Genomic DNA, 22,899 nt, shown 5'->3' with positions numbered 1-22,899 from the left:
AGTAGAATAAAATTTAATAGTTTATTATAAAAGGACGCCACACACAAAAACAAGACAGTTTTCACAAAACAATTACAAAAAAAGCAAAACGGATGTTCGTCGAAATGATCATAAGGTGGTGGTGGACTTCCTGAGATAAAAGGGCCTCACTCAGCACAAGTCGCGGCGTGAACCACGACGCTGATATTATGTGGACTTCGCTGATATTATTCCTATTATAATGTATTGGGCTAATTTTCCCATCGCGGATTGGAAGATCAAAGAGTCTTCTGTTAAAAAGTGGACCTGTCAAATCTTCACATTAAGTAAGCGGACCCTGTGAAAACGGGATTTGGACATGATGATGACGATACGGTGATTTGATCTGAAGATATCAACAGGAGGTTTTTATAGTAGCAAATTCAAGTGGATCTTCCTGCTGGAAGGGAAAACCAGATAGCACACACTGTTTCACACCTTCACACCCACTTTAGCACGTTACAACAGGTAAATATCAGCGCCCGCACGACGTAATGTATCCGATTACTCTAGCCATAAAGGCGGCAAAACTGCTCGCGAGCCTTCAGCGCTCCCTATTTGTCCGCCCAAGTAGTTAATGCCATTTGCGGCAAATCTACAATAAACTACGTCAACAAAAAATGCCGCATATCTAATAAAGCAACTCCGGACAAATAGTTAATGCCATCTGAAGGGGAACATACAATAAATCACGCCAAAAAAAAGTTTTGATCAATACCAGACGGGTTAGGTTGGAGTGCAGTAAGTAGGAAGTACTAGTTTACTGGCGATTGTGTCTGAGAACGAGCGCATCTTGTATAGAAATAGGGCTTTGTAGACCAACAAGCCATTTCCTTGTTCTCTTGGACCCCGACTATGGGCTGAGGGTCTTGAAAAGTAACAGTGAAGCAATTCATTACATGGAACTTCAACATACTGACGAGGAGTGGAGAAGTCTACGCCTCTGCCTACCCCTTCGGGGATACAGGCGTGATGTTGTGTTATGTTTGTTACGTTAAGTGGAGCACCACTGACCTGTAAGGAACGTCTCCCGCGAGGAAGATGTACGTAGTATGCAGCAGGCCGACCTGAACGGCAGCGAAGGCCACCAGCACGTACACCCTGAGGTGGAACCGACCAGCTTGACCCAGCTGCTTCAGAACACTGTCCGCGTCCACTCCACACGACAGCTTCGGCTGCGGCGGTTTGGCTGGTTGACTAGCCAGGCTCGTCGGCTTCTCAGTCATGTTGGCTCGAAGGTTGATTACCGACTGATCAGTCAGCCCACACTGTTAGAAAGCGGCACTATGTCACGGCCACTTCTGGCCCAACTGTCAATCAATGAACTCACAAAGTCATTGTTGCGCGGATTGGTAGCGCTGAGTGCAGGCGAGCGGGTTGCTACACCGCGCCCGCGCAGCGGTGTGTACTCGCTTAGCTTGTGGTGTGATCGCTTTGAAGTAAAGCAGACGGTTTTATAAGTATAGTCTACTTATTTGCTTTTTTATATAACAGGTTTTTCTGCGAGAGAAGTGTCAGGATCGAAGCAAATAGAATTCCATAGTCTCTACTTACCCCGGTGGGAAATAGGCGTGAGTGTATATGTATGTAAGAACAGGTTTTTGTCTAAAACAATATTACTTACTGATTATTAAAACATACAGTTAATCAATTAAAACACAATACCGGGCTAATACCACTTTCCCAGGAATGCCGTTCATATTCCTGTTTATTAACATGAGCACCCCGTTATATTATGTGTCTTGAGGTAAACTTCAAATAATGTAGAAAATAATATTTTTTGATTAAATAATCAAAAATAAAAATAATGAAAGCTAATTAGCTTTCTATGGCAATTTCGAATACCTCACTTACTTTTAAAACGCTTTCTCTATGTACTTAGTTACAGAATCGTATTTTATATTATTTTTTTATTTAAGCAGATTTTCCTTGTGATTATAACTAATTATTCACCTGTAATGTTCCTGTATTCTGTGAATTCAACCATTTACCATATTATGTTGTATAATAAATACTTTGTAGGCATTTTGTCTTTTTTTTACATGTCTATAAGACAACAATAAAACATCACATTAGTAAAACTATACAGCACTAATCTATACAAGTGAACAACGCTTGACTGTTCTCAAGTTACGGCCTTTTCATTCAGCAACTGATGCAAGGAATTTCACGGGTAGTTTTGCATTACTAATGAGAAATATTTAATTTTTCAGGCAGTCAATAGATAGAGCACGGACTCAGAAGGCTTCGATATAAAATACACCGTACACTGTGAAGAAGACCATGGGCTGGAGAAAGGTTAGATCATGGATGGCCACTGTAATTTTAGCTAGTCTCTACGGGGTTAAGTTGTCTGCGACCTGGTGACCCCCCTGACATAAAAGCTGGATTCGCTCCTATACCGAAGATGTACTTACAGGTATTATTATATAAACAATTATAATAAATAAGGAAACTACTACATGGGTAATTTTCCCCTATTCCTAGTAGTCTTATCGAGTAGTCTCACCAGTTGAAGTACTGGGAATTTCCTTCCCAATAGACTTACTGGTAGGACCACTGGGAATTTTGTCTTACCAGTAAAACAGAATACTCAATAGTTCAACTGGTAGGACTACTCGGTAAGACTACTGGGGTGATTTTGACCTTACTTATTGTAGAATTGTCGTTGTGGCATTTACAGGGTAGCCGCTGGTGGCCAGACAAATGTTGAGCGCTGACAGCTCTCAGTTTTTAAACGGCTTATTGTAGGTGTGTCCGTCCGAGTTGTCATACTTTGACAGAATAGAAGAAAAACGCTGTGAAAGGAAATGTGTACTACCATTTGAAGAGTGTCTTCATACTGTCCAGCTAAAACTCGTGATAAATTGCTATAAAACGTGGAGCAACGTGGAATGTCTAAAGGATGAGTTAGGTACGAAAAAAAAAGTTATAAGTTAGAAAAAGGCAGTTTCGATTGAAAATAAGTTTTTCTAAATTTTCTTCTTTCCGATTTATTTATTCCGATCTTTAGTGTATAATAGATATAAAACTATGGTTTTGCAGTTAAACGCTGCTCAAAGGGTCATAGTGTCAAAATATAACCAAAACAACATGTTTGTTTACTCAAGTAGCATGGGGAATTCAAAATTTTAGAACACTGAACAGTAGCGGCACCTGATGGGAGAAATAGGCAGTTTTTATCGTCAATGAGAGCGCAGTACCCCTCCGTTCAGTGAGAGGAGTTCAGTGACCACCAGCAGTGGAGTGTTATGTCCATCTGTCTGAATATACAATCAGTATAGCTTCTAGTTAGAAGTTATTACTGAAACTATCAGAATTCACTTCAATTTTCATACTTACCTACTTCGTTCTGAGTTGCAAGGTTCCAATGACTGTTCCTTTAACTTACGAGGCACACTCTCGTTCATTTGTTCCGTGTAAGCTATTCTTGGTCTTCCTCTTCCTCTATTTTTCTATCTTCCCTTCATAGTGATTAAATGAGTTATTCACGTGATAACCATATATACTTGTTGAAGATTTTAGGTACAAATAAAACAAATACATTTCTTCAAAAGATTTTTTTACTTTACAAATTAATTGTAAAATTGCATTTTACTTTTATTTACTCACTTGCTTTTTTTGCAATTTTTAAAATTAAATTTTACTTTATACTTATCTTTTTATATCGAATTGTTGAGATTCATTAAAATACTATTATACTTTTAAAATTGTACATTTTGTACAGGACTTACAATTAATTATTTATTTCTAAATTATCGTTGCCTTATAAGCGACGATCACAACCGAATACTCTAAAAACTGAGTATCGAGTTACTTATACTATTATCTTAATACTAGATGTTTACAAACTCATGGAGACATGGATCCAACCAAAATGTATTTTAATTTCGAACACTTTACTAGTTAAGTACTAGTAAAAGTAATCAATGCTAAACACTAAACGAGGCCTAACGTTAGTTTTTCTTTCATGATATTATACCAGACATTGACTTTACCATAAAATAGATCTTAGACAGGCACGACAAGTACAAGGAAATAGAATGACAGCCAAACCAAATTGAAACCAATTTACGTATAATTTTCAATTATGTAAATTCGATTAAGCTTGGCTGTCAAAACTTTAAATATGTGGTTAACATAGTATTCTTTGTGTGGTGGGAAATACCCAAACGATACTCGTGGCTGCATAGTGAGGTTATTTTAGATGGAGTGTATCTAATGCTGCCTATAATGTCGGGGCCAAGCGAGTGTGGGGCACCAGTCTCAGACAGGGCAGTCAACAATGCTGGGGTCAGGCGATAGTGGTGTATTCGTTGGTGCAGTATACTCGTATCAGGCACCAGCCTAGTGAGAGCCCTACTCAGCAGCGGTAGGGCAGCGCAAGTTGCATTGCTGGGGTCAGGCTAGGGTGGTGTCCTCCGAGGTTGGTTCAAGGTCGGCAAAGGAGTCGGGCAGCCGCTGGTGCAGCGTGTCTGGCACCAGCCTGGTTAGAGCCGCGCTCAGCAGCGGCAGACAACCGAACAGCGCGGTCGGGACCCACCACCGGATTGACGCCTGTAATATACAGATTAGCACAGATAAAATAAATATTAAACATACTTATGCTATGGTATAAATAACTGATTATTCATGCCATCACTTGCGTACGTAATTATTAGCTACCCTGTAACTTTATAGTTTTAAGTTGTTACAATACAATGTTCCAATGTTATTGGTACAATTAAGTTATCTAAATAGTGGTAGAGCACATGTTTTGTACAATCTAAGTTTCTACTCCTTTATACGGTTTTAACACTTTCAAAGACAGAACGTCTTATGACGTTCCGATTCTTATGTGTCATACTATCTATAATGAATCATCAATGACCCATGGTCTCCGCCCGTGAAAGGGTTAAATGAAGAAAGAGTTAATTATTATGTTCCGCTATCAAAAATCAGAGGGGGTTTTTTGAAAAAAAGTAACAAAACAGAATAAAATAGTTAAACGAAACCACGTACCAACAAAGGCGTAAGCGGCGCTAATATAGCCCCAAGCCGGCCGAGTGTCGAGCACGCAGCGAGCAAGCGGTGCCGCGCACGCGTCGGGAACAACTCAGCACTATACACGTACAGGGCGTTCAGAGACATCGTCACGCCCACCTTGCCCAGCAGGTACAACGCCGTACCGATCGAGCTGCTTGCCGCTGAAAGTAAACAATAACAGTTACGGCACTTGCTTAGCTGTTGTATGTTTTGCTAGCAATAACGTAGAGGTATTTTTTTGATCGGATAAATTGTTCAGGCGTTTGATGAAGTAATTGAATCTTGGTCTTCTTCTATCGTGTGGGTTGTGAGGTGAATTACCAACCCCATCAACTCTGGTGTCAGGGTTACTATTGAGCCGCCAAAGGCCCCTGACATGACTCATATAACGACTACGTACTTACATCAGTAAGTAGTAATCGGGACCAACGGCTTAACGTGTCTTCCGAAGCACGGATCGTCTTAATTTCGGACAATCAGATGATCAGCCTGTAATATCCTAACCAAACTAGGGACCACAAAGTAATTTTTGTGATATGTCCCCACCGGGAATCGAACCCAGGACCTCCGGATCGTGAGCCCAACGCTCAACCACTGGACCACGGAGGCCGTTATGAATCTTGGTAACAAGTAGTCTAGAACCTTTTTAAGGTCCAAATTTTCTCTTAATTACACAAAATATTATAAAAGACGCCATTCCTCCCTGCCCTGCACTGTCTGTTGGCAATCCTGTAAATCAACATCACTCTACGAGAGCAGTATCCGAAATGCAGTACTAGATATTTTCCACACTCATGATCATTAGGATAATTATATTACTTAGTAAGAAGAAGTGGAAAAGTAAAATACTTATTACAGACACATACGTTATAGCGATTAACGCGATGGCAACGTACAAACTCTAACGCAATCCAGCAGCGTCGACAGTTCAGCCGTCACCACCATGTAGAGACGACGCTAGCGCATAGAACATGGTAACGTATATTTTATGACACTTACTGTCAGGCAGGCACGGTATAGCGATCAACGCAAATGCAGTCAGTAAGAACGCAGCAGTCAGCAGAGGCCGTCGTCCGACACGATCCAACAGCAGCGTGTTAGCCAGCAGCGCCGGCAGCTCAGCCGCAGCTACTAGCGCGTAGTTCGCATGCGCAGACCCCGCCAGCGCATGAGCGCGCACCGCCAATCCATAGAACACGAACACGGCGGATATCCACCACACGAAGCACACGCACAGCCGCCGCCGCAGCGCGCCGTATCTGGTGAGCACACGGAAAGCAAAGGTCAAATCAAATTCAAACCAGGCTGTCATGACGGCTCTGTAAGACTATATACTCAACAGAAAAGGTTTCCGTTTGGGATCCAGTATTAAGCAGCCCTTCTTCTTCTTCTTCTTCGACAAAATTATGTTACTAACTGAGCTAATCTTTATTCAGTTTGAGTAAGCGTAAGGGCGAGTTTTTGATAGTCTGTGCCAAACCTGAAAAATTTGAACAATCCAAGTAGAATCCTAAGAGTCCTAAGATCGGGCATGCTGAGATACGATAATCATATCAAACCCCAATGGACATTAACAGACAATTTGTTAGAGGCATCATACGAACCACGAATAGGAGTGACCACAACGTAACGTAAGTACTTGATATTTTACAATATTTTCAGTAGGTAGACTACGAGCTCACATTGAAAGTGCATTGAACTTGAACAAAACAAAAACAGGGATAAGTGCTTATGTGCCTATAGAAACAAAACAGGAAACCAGTGACACGGTATCGCCGCATGTTACTTATGTTATAGAATAATATTAAAAAAAAATCTCTTTTGCCGCAACAGGTTCCTGTCAATATAGTTACCTAACCATTTTATTTTTCCTGACAGAGATACGAATAACTAACCGACAACTAGTATGAAACTAGTTTGTCAGTCGGTGTGGAAAAATTTCGCCAACATACGGAAGAACACGTGACTTGCCTACAATAATAATTCATGTATTGCTTTAGACAAATACTCTCCAAACACAGAAACCGGTCTTGTTACTATGAACTAAGAAATATCAATATAGAATGTCGCATTCCTAATCAAAACGGAGACAGAACGGCTAGGATCATGAGTCAGCCAAAAAAATACGTTATAAAGTAATAATAATCATAAATATATAAATATTTTATACTGTCTAATCTAATCAGCGAACGGCTGCAAGGTAGCGACCGCTGCAACTCTTTGTATTGACATTCATTATTGTATTATGATGATTAAACCTATGGTGAATTGGGAATGCATGATCAGTCCATCGCCCTTATATTCCTCCACCGTGCTACAGAAAGGACACCATCTCTCTGTTGGCACTCCAAGATCTTCCGTTCTGCGAAATTTCAACCCTCGTCGTCTCCACTTGTCGCTATTCTCTACCTATCAACCAACATCGGCATCATCACTATACTTTTCTTAATTCGTCACTACTACCACATGCTATCGTCCTTCATCGGCACTGCTGTCTTGTCCATCAGCGTCTTCAACTCATTGACCAGTACTTCAGTATACCACAGCTAGCTGCATAAATACTCACTTGATGAAGGCTCGGAACAGGCTCTCATCCTCAATAGGCACTGCTGTCTTGTCCGTCAGCGTCTCCGACTCGCTGACCAGCATCTTCTCTAGGGCTTGTTCCGGGATCGTCACCCGGTTGCACTTCGCCGCCTTCTTGATCACCTGCAAAGAATGAAACAGCAAATATAATTTTCTGCCACATGACACCATAAGAGATCGATACTACTCTAGTAGAGAAGATTACTTGGGTGTTTTGCACTGGTATTATATTCAGAACATTGAGAAAGATACTAGTAAATAATTGGAACGAAGCCTGTCGATATTTAGTCGTCTCTTTGTTTTTTTTTTTCTCCTCTCGGTGCATATTACTTGAAGGTCTCTTTTGTCCGTCCAAGTAGTTAATGCCATCTGCGGCAAATCTGCAATAAGTCACGTCAAAAAAAAAATGAAGGTCTCTTTAACAATAATTAGAATCAAATATACAAACCTGCACAGCTTCATTTAACCGGCCTCGGGTGACAAGCCACCGTACGCTCTCAGGCAGCACCCAGGGGTAGAGCAGCAGCAGGAAGGAGGGGGGGTAGGCTACGCGCGCCCACAGCCGCCAGTAGCCCGTCAGGTAGTCCAGAAGTGACAGCGTAGCAGCTCCCATCGCCAGCGGAATGCCCAGCACCAAGCTAGCTAGGATTCTCTGCCCGACGCCCAACCATTCTATCACTGGAAAATACAAACACGTTTTTGTAAAACATGGGTTTTATTCACGCCATCGTGAGAATGACAATGCAGTTCAATGTTAACTAGAAAATCTTTATTGGCTCTCAATTTTGTCTCATAGTAGCTACGCCACTGAATTCTAACAACATTTTCCTCTGCATCTAGGTATGTTTGAATAGCACATTTAAAAGAATTTCAGGCTACATTACTACCTAAAGTTCGGTTGACTGTTCCAGTGATGAAGATGCTACTGCTATCATCAAGATTGACATGATACTCACTGAGTACAAAAGCGGCGGGGTAGACGCTGGCGCCCAGCACGGTCTCGAGCAGCTCGGCGAGCAAGTATGTGTGGTAGGAGGTGACGAAAGACTTGCATAGCCCCAGCACGCCTGCGCCCGCGCCGCTCACCACCAGCGCCGCGCGGCGACCATACCTGGGAGGATGAAGACGGTTAGCTCGTCTCTTTTCACTAAACTAGCGAGTGCATTGTGCTTATATTGCAGTTAGTGCACTAATCGTATCTACTAAAACAAGTATGTTAATAAAAATCCTTAAAATAAAACTTAAAGTATACCAAAAGTCCAACAACTATAAGTAGTGAAACTTATCTTATGAGGAAAAGAAATATCAAAAATCCCAAGTAGAAAGTTTTGACATCGAAAGTTTTGTGGAAAATCGGTTAGCATTTTCCTTTGCTTCCAACTAAAGCCTTCCATTGGTTTCAAAGAATAACCTTCCGAATATTCGACCACCGGCATCTAAAAGTCTAAGTAGATATAAAAGCGTGATATTGCAGAATATAGTGGGTAAGGTACAATTTGGATAAGAACAATTTACACAATTTTTTTTCCACAACCAGTGATTGTTTCTAGTTTCTTTTATTTTTTTTTAATGCTATTTTTTATATTTCTTTTGTTCCTGCATACGGAGCCGACTGCTCCTTCAAGCTTCACAACTCCTAGTCCAACGTGTTACAGTAAAGTTGGTGAATGCACCTGTCAGAAACATATCCCATGATCGGCAGGGAGATCAGCATCCCGATGTTGTGGAAGGTGCCTACCAACGACCGCTTCCACTCCTGACACGCCAGGTCAAACTGGAACGAGAAAAACACCATTATAGTATCCAAAATAGGTACCTATAAATACTTTAAAGTCTTTGCACAGCAAATATTTATTAAACCTGTTCTAATCCGCATTTCCAAAGACACAAGGTCATAACAGTTTTTTTTTTAACGTATATAATAAAACATGAAATTAGTTATAAGTGAGGTGACTAGCTCAATTGGAAAAATAAAAATTGACGATTCAAAGTGTAAGTTTGTTACCAATGAGGGATTTTCCAGGTTACGTTCCTCGAATACAATATAGATGGCGCTATAAAGCTGCTTTGGCGGGGCGAGGGTGTGCTGCCGCCAAAGGATGTTTTCGGGGTACCGAACTGAGCATAGTACCCCGCTAGCCACAATTGGTAGTGTGACCAGGGATCGACGATCCAACAGTGTTGTGTTGGAAGTTGTATATATGCGTCTTGCTGTGTAAACTTCGATACCGCGTTTCACGACCGCTTGAAGAATGTGGCGCCATCTGTTGCATGTGAGCGGAACTAGGTGGCCAACTAGTTGGGTCCGCTACACTGCCATTACATTGTATTTTTGAATAATTATGTACCCGATGAGAAAATAAGTAATTTTATCACGTTAAATTTCGACAGCGCCATCCATTGACTAAAGTCATTGTTTACTTTAACGGGATATCTAATGTTTATGTGCATACACACACACACAAACACACAATATCCCCTTACACATATAATCTGACGAATAATAATACGTTAAATTGTAAGCAGTATATTACGTTTCACAATTTTTCGACAGTTCACAATCTCGCGAGATAGATTATAATCTAACGTTATTTACAATTTTAAGGTGACATATACACATATTACTTACTACATACCTAATACTTCTATTGTTACATGTCCTTTTTATAACTTAAAATTGTGTTGTATTTTCATCTTGATCTCAATATCTTTTAAGATTTTCTCTAAATGTTTTAGATTCTAAGATTTTTAATGTCCTATTTTTCTTAATATAATTTTTAACTGTATTATTCTACTAGTAAGTTAAGTTTCCACCGGACTTGATGTACAATTTTATTAAATTTTAAGCGAAAATTGTATCTCATTGAGCCACTGCGATACAGGGTGATCCCTAGTGCAGGGCTCGCTGTTACCTGTTTAAATTGTACCTTGTTTGATTAATAAATAATTTTATTATTATTATTATTAAAAAAATATAGTAATTCTAGATACATACCTCTGGTACAATACTGCTTCTGTATTGGTAGACGAAGTTATCACACTCCAGCCTGGTGTTGTTGTCAAACGAGTCGGCCCCGCAGGCGTGGTCCACCGGCTTCCAGCGCTTGCACTCCGTAATGTCCTCGGGCATGGCCCACGTGGACCACTCGGGGGCCCATTCCTCAACTGACGGCGCCTGCTGCAGGGTGTGGTTGGCTTCGCACTCTGGGACGTGGCATCTGAGGAGATTATGAAAAAAAAGTTAAAAAAAAAACGTGACATTCGCGTGTTTTACTGATGTCAATTCCATTCGCCTCGTTTTTGTGCGATTTGGCTAGGCCCTTTGTTGTTTTGTCATACTTAATGATGATATTAGTGCCTAAATATGATTCTCATATTATGTAATTTGTCGTTACAGTTTATTTATATCTACACCACTTGTAACAAAAGTACAACGGAACAAAACTTTGAATTCAGCGAGACAAACAACAATCTTGGCTATCTAATATTTCTTATACAGATTAATTCGATTTTTTTACTTATAAACTTTACACATTACTCAAAACTGTTTATTTGGGTACCAACTTATATTTTGAGGCCTATCGTTTTTCCGAGTTCTATCGTTATAAATACGTAAAAAACTACAAGCAAATTACGATCCAAAAGTTCAATGACCTAATGACCTTAATGTACCTACACTATAGGCTTGATGAATCATCACGTATACTGATGGTTCAGATAATATTGATATAATACCGCCATTAATAATCTAGAATTGGTGTCAAGCCGGTTTTCGCAGAGGTTGTTTATGTTTAAAAGTAATATCAGCAGAATTGATGGGCGAAGCTCTCTTTGCATTTACTTGATTTCTGACAATATACATAAACTGCCTATACTATACGTCCCACTGCTGGGCACAGGCCTCCCCTCAATCAACCGGAGGGGGTATGGAGCATACTCCACCACGCTGCTCCAGTGCGGGTTGGTGGAGGTGTTTTTACGGCTAATAGCCGGGACCAACGGCTTAACGTGCCCTCTGAAGCACGGAATCATCTTACTTTTTCAGACAATCAGGTGATTCAAGCCTGAAAAGTCCTTACCAAACAAAGGACAGTCTCACAAAGTGATTTCGACAATGTCCCCATCGGCAATCGAACCCGGACCTCCAGATCGTGAGCCTAACGCTCTAACCACTAGACCACGGAGGCTGTTCTGACAATATAATAAACTTGAAATAATCATATAGACTTTGAAATATGGTAAGGTAGGCTTATACATGGTGACAAGGATCAGATGTTAGAAAGACAACCCCTCTGTCGGATTTTACGACATGTCCATTCAGTTGAACGTGTCCTGTTTTTATTCGCTCCCATAACATCTCAGAAGCATATGTAGGTATTATATTAGGTACTTATGCTTATACGATTAAAGATACCTACTTCACATTTCATTAAAGACGGTCTTTTTAAAATGAATCGTAGGTGAATGAGTCTCATTCACGTTTGTGTATGCCATAATATTGCGAATGTATTATTATATTCTTTGTATCAATTATACAAACAAATGTGTTTTAAAACGGTCAATGTCAATGTGCACATGGGCAGGTCGCGGCCGCCGCGTCTTTGGTGTTTACAGAACTGGGCTCACCCACTACCGACCTATATGGTTCCAGGTTTTATGGTAGGTATAGTTAAGTGTTTGTGGTCCTGGGTGGCCACAGCCTGGGTGGCGGCGGTGAGGCAAGGTCGGTCACTGGCCAAGGACAGGACAGACGAGGTCGAACCTGTCTTAGGGCCTTTGGTTAAGTTTAGAACCAGTGATAAACGGTCTTTGGTCATCTTCTTTTTTGTATTAAGACAAGGATAGAAGAACTGTATTCCTTATTTGGCGCAGTCAGTTTATACAGCAGAAAAGCTGCACCGGTTGTCAAGTCGATCACTGATACTGACCTCACACAACCCACACAAGAGAAGAAGAAAAAATCATTTATAATAAAACATAAGAAGACAAGTTACAGTCTCTGGTTACCTACTTTAATTATAAAATATCTTCATCGTCTACTAGTAGAAGTCCCTGCAACTTATTTTGTGCACACTCGCGGCTGTTTCTACCTGAGACTGGACTGAGAGAAAGTTTTCGCTTTATGTAAAAGCATGAAACAAACTGGAGACACCAGACTATAACGGCGGTCGGCGAGTGATTATATCACACCGATCACGAACTGAACACGTGACAGTCCTTGTAAACAAACAAACCACATGTACCTACTCGTACTTACGCCGAATTACCTCTAATCTAATAAAAATATTTTTTCCGCGTCACCAGTCTGTCTGTCCATTGTTACAGAAACCCAAGTTCAAGGACAAAGAATGTCATGGTTGCTGGAAAAATCCAGTTAAAACTACAACCATCAATTGTTTTTTTTTCTTGAATTTGTCATAACTTAACACGAGCTTAACGGGTGATTTTCTATATAGATTACAAAAGAACTATAATTGTATACGTAAGTGGGTCCAACATAAATCGGTTTTAAGTATATATAGTAGTGGCAGAAAAAGCCGCAAAGATCATTCGTCCGTAAATAGACTCCGGAGACTTCCGCATGTATATATAGGACGTTGTATTCTAACTAGGTAGGTACCTACATACATACCTTCTACTCACTGATTTGTATTAGCACCAATTTCCCGTTCAATGACTTCAATAATTTTACTCCAAGTGCAAATACGTAGCCATATTGGCGTTGGCAACTCCAAAAGTGATACGATAAGCACACAGCGACAAGTTTGTTGCTTTTTATCGCAAATAAATTGAATAGTTACCTGAGACGTTCAATAAATAATTGGCTGTCAAACCGAGGTTGGGAACCTCATTTGAATATGGAGGTGTTTGAAGCAGTGGCGTGGCCCCAGCGTGGCCCGCAGTGTCACAAACACGCTTCACTAATCATGTCTTGTTGTTTACATTGTCTATCAACAAACATTTCCATCTGTTACATAAAACAACGTTATGCCTAATATCTTACAAATACTAATTATCAAGAACATCTACCCTGTGCAGAGATTATTCTTGCAATTTATTTTCCCCGACTATATCCCCTATTCCCAGTAGTTTTACCGAGACACGTTGTGAGAAGCTGCAGTAGTTTTAGGCGGATGAGACGTTCGACAAAAATATTTTTACAAAACAATCTAAAGTTTAACTGTTACCAAGACATTTTTGAGTTTGAGTAGGTATGTTTTTCAATAGGTAACTTATCATTGGTAACAAATTGGTTGATTGAAACCCGGTTTATTTAGAAATGAGTACATTCGCCTAAAAAAATCCAGAACAATGACTCACTTAGTTTCGGTCACCTTTCTCTTCCTGTAAGATAGATTTATCGACCTACAGTTGCGTATTTTCAATCCACTCAGTTATGTCCTTCTTGGCGGTAATAATTTTGAATTTAATTTAAGAACTAGAAAAACCAGTGGTGTAAAACTCAACGGTCAAAAATGGCGGACGTTCGCTTTCCTCAGTAACATCTGCAAATATGATACCGGTTTATACGCCAACGTGGTGAACAGAGCCACCTCTAGGCATGCCAAAGTAGGTAACGGCTTTAACCGGTTGTTTTTAAAAACACTTTAATTTACATCCAAAGAAATTAAGGAGCAATGGGACTGTCATGACCATACTTTGCTATGTATCAAGCACTACTGAACATATTTGTCACCTTCTTCTTCTATCGTGTGGGTTGTGAGGTGCATTACCAACCTTATCAATCCTAGTATCACGGTTATTATTAATCCGCTAAAGGCTTCTGATATAACTCATCTCGCCACGGAGGCGGTTAGCTACCACCGAAAAGGATTTGAGGATTAGATAGAGTTATTGAGGACAGGACGGAAGATGATTGGACAATTAATAAGATAGGAAAGGGAAGACCAAGAAGAGCTCATATGGAACAAATTAAAGAGAAGACAAACGTCGTGAAGGAAAACAGAAAAGTCAAAGAATGTTTGGACCCGCTATATCACTATGCTGATCTGTAGCATGTATGAAGACGACACTAGTTACTAGGAATTGTAGCATTGACAGCGACTTCCCGAACGGGGATTCCCGCTATGGCGGCTTTTCTTATTTTAGTGTTGCTGGTTTAATTCGTAAAAAAACATTTTCGAATTGATGAAAAGCTGATTTCCAAACAGTCTTTACCATGACTGTACTATACAAAAAAAAACCGAGGGACGTCAAGCCTCTTGCCGTAAAGAGAACCAAACCAAACACTTCAGGACCCCGATACCGACCCCGCCGGCGTGGTCCACGATTTCCCTCATTCAGCGCTTATCGCTATCGACCCACTAGGGTCGATTAATTCTTTCATTTATTTTTCCTCTCATACGACGCCCTGAGCCGAGGTTCGCGCCCTACTGGGCACCCTCAGGCCTGTTGTCTTAAACGTTGTACCGGGTGAGAGCCTTCAACGCTCCCCATTTGTCCGGCCAAGTAGTTAATGCCATCTGCGGCAAATCTACAATAAGTCACGTCAAAAAAAAAGCCGTAAAGAGACTCGCCGTAGCGAGAATCGCCGTTCGGGGAGTCTTGTCAACGCAATAATTCGTTACTAGTAGGTCTGCGCGACATGTGCTCAGCAGATTGCGTGGCGACGCGACGCTCTGTAAATATTGTTATTTAACATCGCGGGACTCCTTTAGTATGACTTAGTATTTATTTATTTGTTATCTAAGTCATGAACAGTCCTGCCTAGACTCTGGACGTATTATTTGCTGATTCAACAACAGACTAGCGAGAAACGATAACAATTAGTTATTGTATAAACATAAATAGTGTAATCACTTTCCCATACCAATAAAAGACTACAACTTACTTAAGTAAAATATAAATAAACTAATGAACAGTCTTACAAAACCAGAGATAAATACTAAAAGCGAATTATTATTGAAATAGTTTTCCAGTATACTTGCCTTATGCACTCGACTATTTATATATAGCTTTAATAAACTCGCGAACACGTAATGCAGTGGACTAAAGTAACTTGCTATTAAGTAGCAAGTAGCTAACTGGTCGCGCCTTAGTTATTGGGCCTAGAAGATATAAATAAACAATCTGTTATGGATTAGGGCGCGGTAGATCTGTGTTTTCATTTAAGTTCTCCTTGAGCGTACTCGCACATGGTAAACAATAGTAACTTGTGTGACCTTTAGTGCGCGACTTGGGTTTTGATCAAACGCTGTAACTGAGCATCTCGTCATCAAAAGTGGTGTATCATTTCATGATGTGTTCGACCATTTCATGAAATGATCAATTCTAAGATCTGGCCACGACATATCCAAGAGCATAATATGAGTGGAGAATCTAAAGAGTGTACATCTCTCCTAGTGACATCGTATGCACTGACGCAGCATTAACAACCGCGTGCGCATGTTACTGTTAATAGGCGTCTAGTCATGCAGTGGTTAACAACCTTTTAGAATTTGGCGTTCTAACTAGATCAACGTCCGGGAACTAGATCTCACGTCGCAGAGCAACGGTCGGAAGGTGTTGGTTATTTCGGGAGCTGATAAGCTCGAGCTTAGATGACAGCGACCGTTGAGCTGGCCGGCAATGTCAACAGGCGTTATCAGCTGATAACGTGTGAATGCAGACATTCAGCCGCTGTGGGAACAGACACAGATGGAGGGAATGGAAAGTTTGGATACCGATGTCAGGAGAAGGTATCTTTGCTTGGGGATTTGAATGACGAAAAGGGGCGGCAGAAAAACAGCGCTTGCTCCATACTGACCCTTTTTCCTAACCGCACACAACTTTTGTATTATATGTTTTGTTTATAATTTTTGTTTTTAATGCAATATCTTATTGTTTCTTTCTTTATTTTATGCTTGATTTTTGTGTGTGCAGTTTTATGATATAAACATCCCTCTCTTTTCTCTCTGTAAATTACCTTTATAGAAGCAGAATTGACGTGGAAATTTCAGTAGCGATGTGGACAACGCGACGATTTTAGTAGTATGGCCCGCCGCAAGTACTTAGATAGTAACACTTTTTTACCGATATCCCCCCAGTGATGGAGAAACAGGGGCCAACGGGAATAGAGGAATCCTACCTAACCCTTTTCTGTTCAAGTTAAGAGAACAGCAACTTTAAAGTAGAACGCCAATACTAAGTGTTTGATCTAAGTCTTTAGATCTGGCTTCGGTATGAAAAGGTCTTTAGGTCGTGAATTGTTACAAGGAGTTGTTCATTGAAAGGGATTGGTAATGACGCCGCATATTACCATTTATATACGCTACACCGGCGCCGGCGCCGCTGACTCAACTTGAGGTCTGTATACGACGTTATTGGCTTTATTTACTTGCAATGTGAATCATAATTATCGAATGGAATAATATTACGTAAATTTACCTGTTTGGGACCTTATGGGGACGATGAAGGTGGCATGTGTAGCTAGTGGAATGTACTCGGAATGGTGTAAGTACGTACCTACGTTTAACATAACCACACCCCGGACACTTCATACAAACAACCTCGTTTTACACAGACACCACACATTGACATTATCGTACACGCGCACATGTGTGTGTGACGTCTGACACCATACGATTCAAGGCTAAATTATGTTCGAGGGGGGTGAGGTAAACCTAACTCAGACGCTGGTGGGGAGCGGAGAGTTGCCGTTCGATATTCTATAACATAACTCAGATTAATGAGTAACGTAACAACATAGCCTGCATCCCCGGAGGGATAGGTAGAGGTATATACATACACTCCTCGCCAGCAGTGTTTGAGTCCCATATAATAGAGGCGAGCCTATTGCAATTAACCAGCCATTATTGCCAAATCCTAAAAACCACATGATATCCATATATCATAAAGACGAATTCAGTGGTTTAGAGCCCGAACTGGGATTCTACCGGGAATCACTATTACTATTAAAAAAGCTATAGAGTCACACGGTAATGGTAAGTAGGTATTCCTAAACCAAAACATTTTACAACGTGAATTATACATGCGAGAACACACAGGTTATTGACCGCACCTCCGCATCCCAATATGGCAATAAGGATTCTGACATCAAATAAAAGTCACAGACGTGGGTATAAGGTACAACGTGGTGGTGTGTGGGCTGCATTATCCCATAAAGTACTCAGTGGGTGGTGAGGACCAGGACAGGACAACGAGGAGTGAGACCTGACTGCACAGGAAGAGGATAAGAAGCGAGAGCTTTGTCAGCCAGTATGGCACGGCGTCCTTCATGCAGCACTGATAAATACGCCATAGAATATGTAGGTACATACTGTACTACAGTGAACACAACATATCTCAATAGGGTCAGAGGTACATCCATCTCAAGATGAACTAAGTATTCACACCACAGCTTTCTGTTAGTCCAACGTGATAGTTGGTGGTGGTGGTCTACGATCTAAAGTCTGCGATAAAAAGTGGCGTTACAGATACTAACTATTCACCTTACAAGCAATTCCATTACGAATAACCTCTTTACAACAACCGGCATATTGTCGTAAAAGATAAAGCAATTTAATAAATAATTTATCAATTGAATGGAATGAATGCAGTGAAGAAAACAGGATAGCGAACACGTCGCGCAGAACTGGTTATGTATGAACAAGGAATTAATTTACACTTCGACGATAACCCGCGCGTGAGATGTAGCCACTATACGCGGCTATTGATGATCGTCGATACCTATGAGAACACCTACACTTTAATATTGCAAACATCATCATAATTTGAATGTTTTTGATCAACATGACCGGGTTCCCGGTTGGACACAGCACAAAAATCACTTTGTGATCCCTAGTTTGGTTAAGACATTACAGGCTGATTACGCAATTATTCGAAAATAAAATGACCCCATTTACTATTTACCTACTTATGTTTAGACTGACTTGGTTAACTAGAACTAAAAACAAAAATAAAACACTTAAAATACCAATTGATAATCCAAGATACAAGATGGCTTATGGACAAATGTTACTATAATTTGAAGGAATATTTTGAACATAAAAATAAATAAATTTTGTAATTTTTTAATAATAAGTATATTTTCTATAATTTTCTTTCAATGTACCATTTCTTTATTTTTTATTTTCTTATGTATATTTGTACGCCTGCATGCAGGCCGAACACATCTTAACATTGTTATTTAAATTATTTTACCACCTTTTTTGTATTCTATGTGTTCTCGCAAATAAATTGATTTGATTTGATTTGATTTGATTTGATTTGATTTGATTTGATTTGATTTGATTTGATTTGATTTGATTTGATTTGATTTGATTTGATTTGATTTGATTTGATTTGATTTGATAACATACCAATTAAAGAAACAATAAAGTTTCATTAAAATATATATTAAGTATATCGAAAGTTATCTTTACTTTTGCAAAACAATTTCACAGATATTTTGGTGTGTCCTACAAAGTTAATCTAAAAAAATTAAAGTTCACGCATGATAACTTAATACCTAAATAAAATAAAAGAAATAAATAAAAATAAGTTTATTCAACCACAAAAAGTAGGTATAGGTACCTAACTTGTAACTATAGCCACAACTCTTTGTAGACGTCTTGCTTAATCATCTTATTATGGCGATTAGGAAACAAGGTTCCCGAGGGTCAGTAGAAATGGCCGACTGGGTACTGGATGTAACCGGGCCAAATTAATTGCCGACACAGGGTGACCTGTGGCTGTGATAAATCACTAAAAGCCGCGGTTATCACTGTTTATCTGCGGATGGCCGCGCGTGCGAACTATGTACATACAGATAATGACCACTGGTTATTTAGCAGTGGACTAAGTTCTCCGTGCACGATGCGAATAAGTGACAAGGATGATTTTGTTGCATTGGCTTTACACGGTCCACGGATGGTCGGAGAGGAGAGGAAATGATAAATTATCGAGTGGTCCAAGCTTATCAATGTGAGAATGGCGGTAAAGTCGGCTCACTTACGGGATTCACGTTCCTTCTAACTTGACGATTTTCTTAGACTTAAGAAAAAAATATCAGTTTGTTGAAGAAATATCTGCAATCTTATTTAACTATAATTACCTATTATTTTTTAGTTTTTTAGCTTAATTATGAGTTTTAGTTAATTATGTCGCCATTAGAAAGAAAGAAGAAAGAAAGAAAGTATTTATTATTACCGTTACTAAGAGTATCCTTCCGATTTGTGGTTTTACCTTCTTCAATTCCCAATAAAATCCGATATCGACCCTGGCGTGGTCGACGTTTATCCCCTCAGCACCTCAGCACCCAAATATTTGCCATCACTACAAAAAGTCACGTGAAAAAAAGTCTGCATCACAGTTTACGTACCGTTCAGCTGTGCACATTAACAGTCAGTGTAAATATATTATGCTGATATACGCGATAGGTTCATATATACCTAACAGAGCGAAAAAAAGATCGATTTAACTTCCCAGAACCGATTTCTTATCTCACAGCTTATTTTAGTCTCACCCAAATAGTAAGTTGGGACCTAGTTTTACTCTTTTAAAAATACGTCGGTAGGTACCTAAGTTAGATACACTAATAATAGCTTTCAAGACAATCCTTGTACAGTAGTAATATGTGAATTAACATTAATTAATTATAAATCAATTTCATTAATTAGGTGCCTACCTATTTCAGCTGCTAATTTATCCAGGTTAGGTAAGCGGACCCTGTCAAAAACGGGATAACGCTAGGGAAATAATGAAGTCCTTATTTATTTACCTTCTCTCCCTCTCCCTCTCTCTCTCTCTCTCTCTCTCTCTCTCTCTCTCTCTCTCCATCTCTCCCCATTCCACGTGATGGTGGATTCTGCATTTTGCGTCTTTTCTTTCCACCTCGCTCTGAGGTGCCGTCTGCGGAAATATTGCAGAAACGCAGATCTTTTTACATGACGTCTGCCCATCTCGTTTTGTTGTCTACTTACCCGGCATGTCGTATCACGTGCTCCACACCCCAGGCAGGTGTTAGGTATTTTTCATACTTTACATGTCAATTTATGTATAACTTTAGCAATGAGTCACACAAAACAATGTCAAATTAAATATATTTCGCAATTCCCAGAAACGGTAGATGGTTGAAGGTCTCGATTTGGATTGAGTTTTATTTCATTTAGATCTTTTTATTTGACGTGACTTATAGTAGTTTTGCCTCAGATGGCATTAACTACTTGGCCGGACAAATGGGAAGCGCTGAAAGCTCTCTCTAGATAGATAATTTAGATCGAAACACTAGGTATTTTTTGTTAGGTTAAACTTTAAATCATGTGCACTGTGTAGTCATTACCTTTTCCTGGTAGGTTTAGGTATTTTATTAACAATATTTTACCACAATATACTTACCTAGAATTATATTCAAATTCAAATTCAAAAATATCTTTATTCAGTAGGTAACATAGTTACACTTTAAATCTTTGTTTAGGTACATTAGGTACACTAGGGACATTAGTTATTCATTATCAGGACGTACAATTTAAACGACTACTTTACAATTTAAACTATGTTGGAGTAATTTATTAATTATATTATTGTCCCTGCCATAGGTATCTCCATATTCTCCGTACGTTAGCGTTAACTCGAGGTTGGCAAAACTTAATCAAAATAGATTTCTTATAATAGTGCGCCCACACCGAAGTTACTTTTTGCAGAACATTTTGCATGGTGATAACTTTCAGTAACATTCTAACTTTTGCGACGTAGATAAATAAAAATAAGATTGTACCGTCCGCCGAATAAAGCTCACTTCACATCTGCTTACTTATTTTGAAAACTTTAATTACATTTTGAGAAAAGTACTCTACCTAAGTATTAGTAGTTACACAGAATAAGGACGCTACGGTAGTAGTTAAAGTACCCAAGTGTGGATGCACCGTAACCTTGGAACACTTGTCTAAATATTCCTTCAATATTGTTGTTAGGTAGGTATATTATGCAAATTCGCGAATAATAATCATTAATAAATATTTTTTTATGTTTGGTAGGTGCGGCAGACTGTATAATCTAATACATACAGTAACTGCGAAAATAATATTTTCTTGTGCCAGGAAACTTAGGTCTGCCTAAGTTGGATTTTAGAAAAAAAAATCGTCTGTAATATCTACTTATTTTAAAGGAGACCTCCATGATAAAAAGAGAAAATGTTAATAATCGAAGAGTACGTATGTGAGTACCTGTAAGGCGTATGCGCAGCGAGGAAGACGTAGTTGGTGCCGTAGACGCCGGTGAGCAGGACAGGCAGCGCCAGCAGCGCCGCCAGCCGCGCCTGCCACCTGCCCCAGCCTTCCAGCCACGCTCCATCGACAGCATCAGTACCCATGCTTGCTGGCTCAACACTCGCTAGTACACTTGCCCAATAAAAACTCAAAAGGAGCTTTTCAAAAAAAAAGAATGGAAATTAAATTTAAATTCCGAATAAATCGTTTATTTATGACTTAGTACTTTATTTTATTGCCATTTCTTTTTTATTTTTATTTGAATTTAAAATTCGATCGTGTTTTTCAACCCGTTTCGGTCCCGATGTGCGTCGAGACACGCGGCGTGCGCGGTAGTGACAACACGCGCGCGTGCACCCGGCGAGTGGCGCTGACAGAGCTAACCCTCGATAACAGCTTTAACCATTTAACCACGAGGAGTCGAGGCCTGTTTCAAACCGGCCGCTCGGAACGCACGCGGCGCGGCGTGGCGCGGTGGGCGGGCAGTCTGTTTCCAATGACAGTAGGTATACCTAAATTGTATCTATTTACGTAGGTAAACCGGTATGCGAAAATGGCATGCTCATGTGAGATATTTTATTGATCCTGCCTGACACGCCATAGATGAGTCACGTTCAGGTTGGTTATTGTCGTCTAATGGTTTAGGTATATAGTCCAAGAAGATGAAGAAGACTGTCACCTCTGTCTGAATGATAGTCATAATTATCATCTCGTACAGTTTACCCACCGTTCTATGCGACCAGTGTGAATTAGGTCAGAGCCACACCGACCAATCGCGGAAGCTCTCGCCCGCAGCGCGCAACGCAGCGTCGCACACGCACGTGCGTCGTGCGTTCAACTCACGTGCGTTAAAAATAACCCGATGTACAACACTTTAAAAATAAACCACCATTATGGCCAGCATTTTCGAAATATCAGCCGTGTGACCCGTATTTTGAAGGCCATACGCAAAGTTCAGATAAAAATAAATACTTGTTGGAAAGGGTAGTAACTACCTACTTACCACGCAATGAAGTGGTAGTGGTAGATAACATGTTGGTCTAATATTTGATGCTAGGGTGCG

General features: G+C 40.0%; 2 protein-coding genes across 3 annotated transcripts in view; both read right to left on the bottom strand.

Annotated features, from left to right (window-relative positions):
* Nucleotides 1–1,448, bottom strand: part of LOC126371240 (organic cation transporter protein-like) — a 29,229-nt gene extending 27,781 nt beyond the window's left edge. The window contains exon 1 of one of the 2 annotated variants that reach the window (XM_050016515.1): nt 1,033–1,448. In XM_050016515.1, coding sequence (XP_049872472.1) covers nt 1,033–1,244 — 212 coding nt within the window. In that variant the 5' untranslated portion in view covers nt 1,245–1,448. The remainder of the gene's footprint in view (nt 1–1,032) is intronic. The other variant, XM_050016513.1, reaches the window with a different exon arrangement.
* A 2,115-nt stretch (nt 1,449–3,563) lies between these two features.
* LOC126371253 (organic cation transporter protein-like) lies at nt 3,564–22,298 on the bottom strand. Its single transcript, XM_050016531.1, has 9 exons — nt 21,795–22,298; nt 10,625–10,847; nt 9,303–9,403; nt 8,586–8,740; nt 8,078–8,307; nt 7,610–7,752; nt 6,043–6,302; nt 5,020–5,204; nt 3,564–4,575 (listed from the first exon to the last, which is right to left on the bottom strand). The coding sequence occupies exons 1-9, from the start codon at nt 21,938–21,940 to the stop codon at nt 4,420–4,422; spliced, it is 1,599 nt and encodes a 532-aa protein (XP_049872488.1). The 5' UTR covers nt 21,941–22,298; the 3' UTR covers nt 3,564–4,419.
* Nucleotides 22,299–22,899: the final 601 nt, after the last annotated feature.

This window comes from Pectinophora gossypiella, chromosome 12, assembly GCF_024362695.1.
Source record: "Pectinophora gossypiella chromosome 12, ilPecGoss1.1, whole genome shotgun sequence".
Taxonomy (NCBI): domain Eukaryota; kingdom Metazoa; phylum Arthropoda; class Insecta; order Lepidoptera; family Gelechiidae; genus Pectinophora; species Pectinophora gossypiella.
The sequence above is the reverse complement of the archived record's forward strand: the minus strand, read 5'-3'. Positions and strand labels throughout refer to the sequence as shown.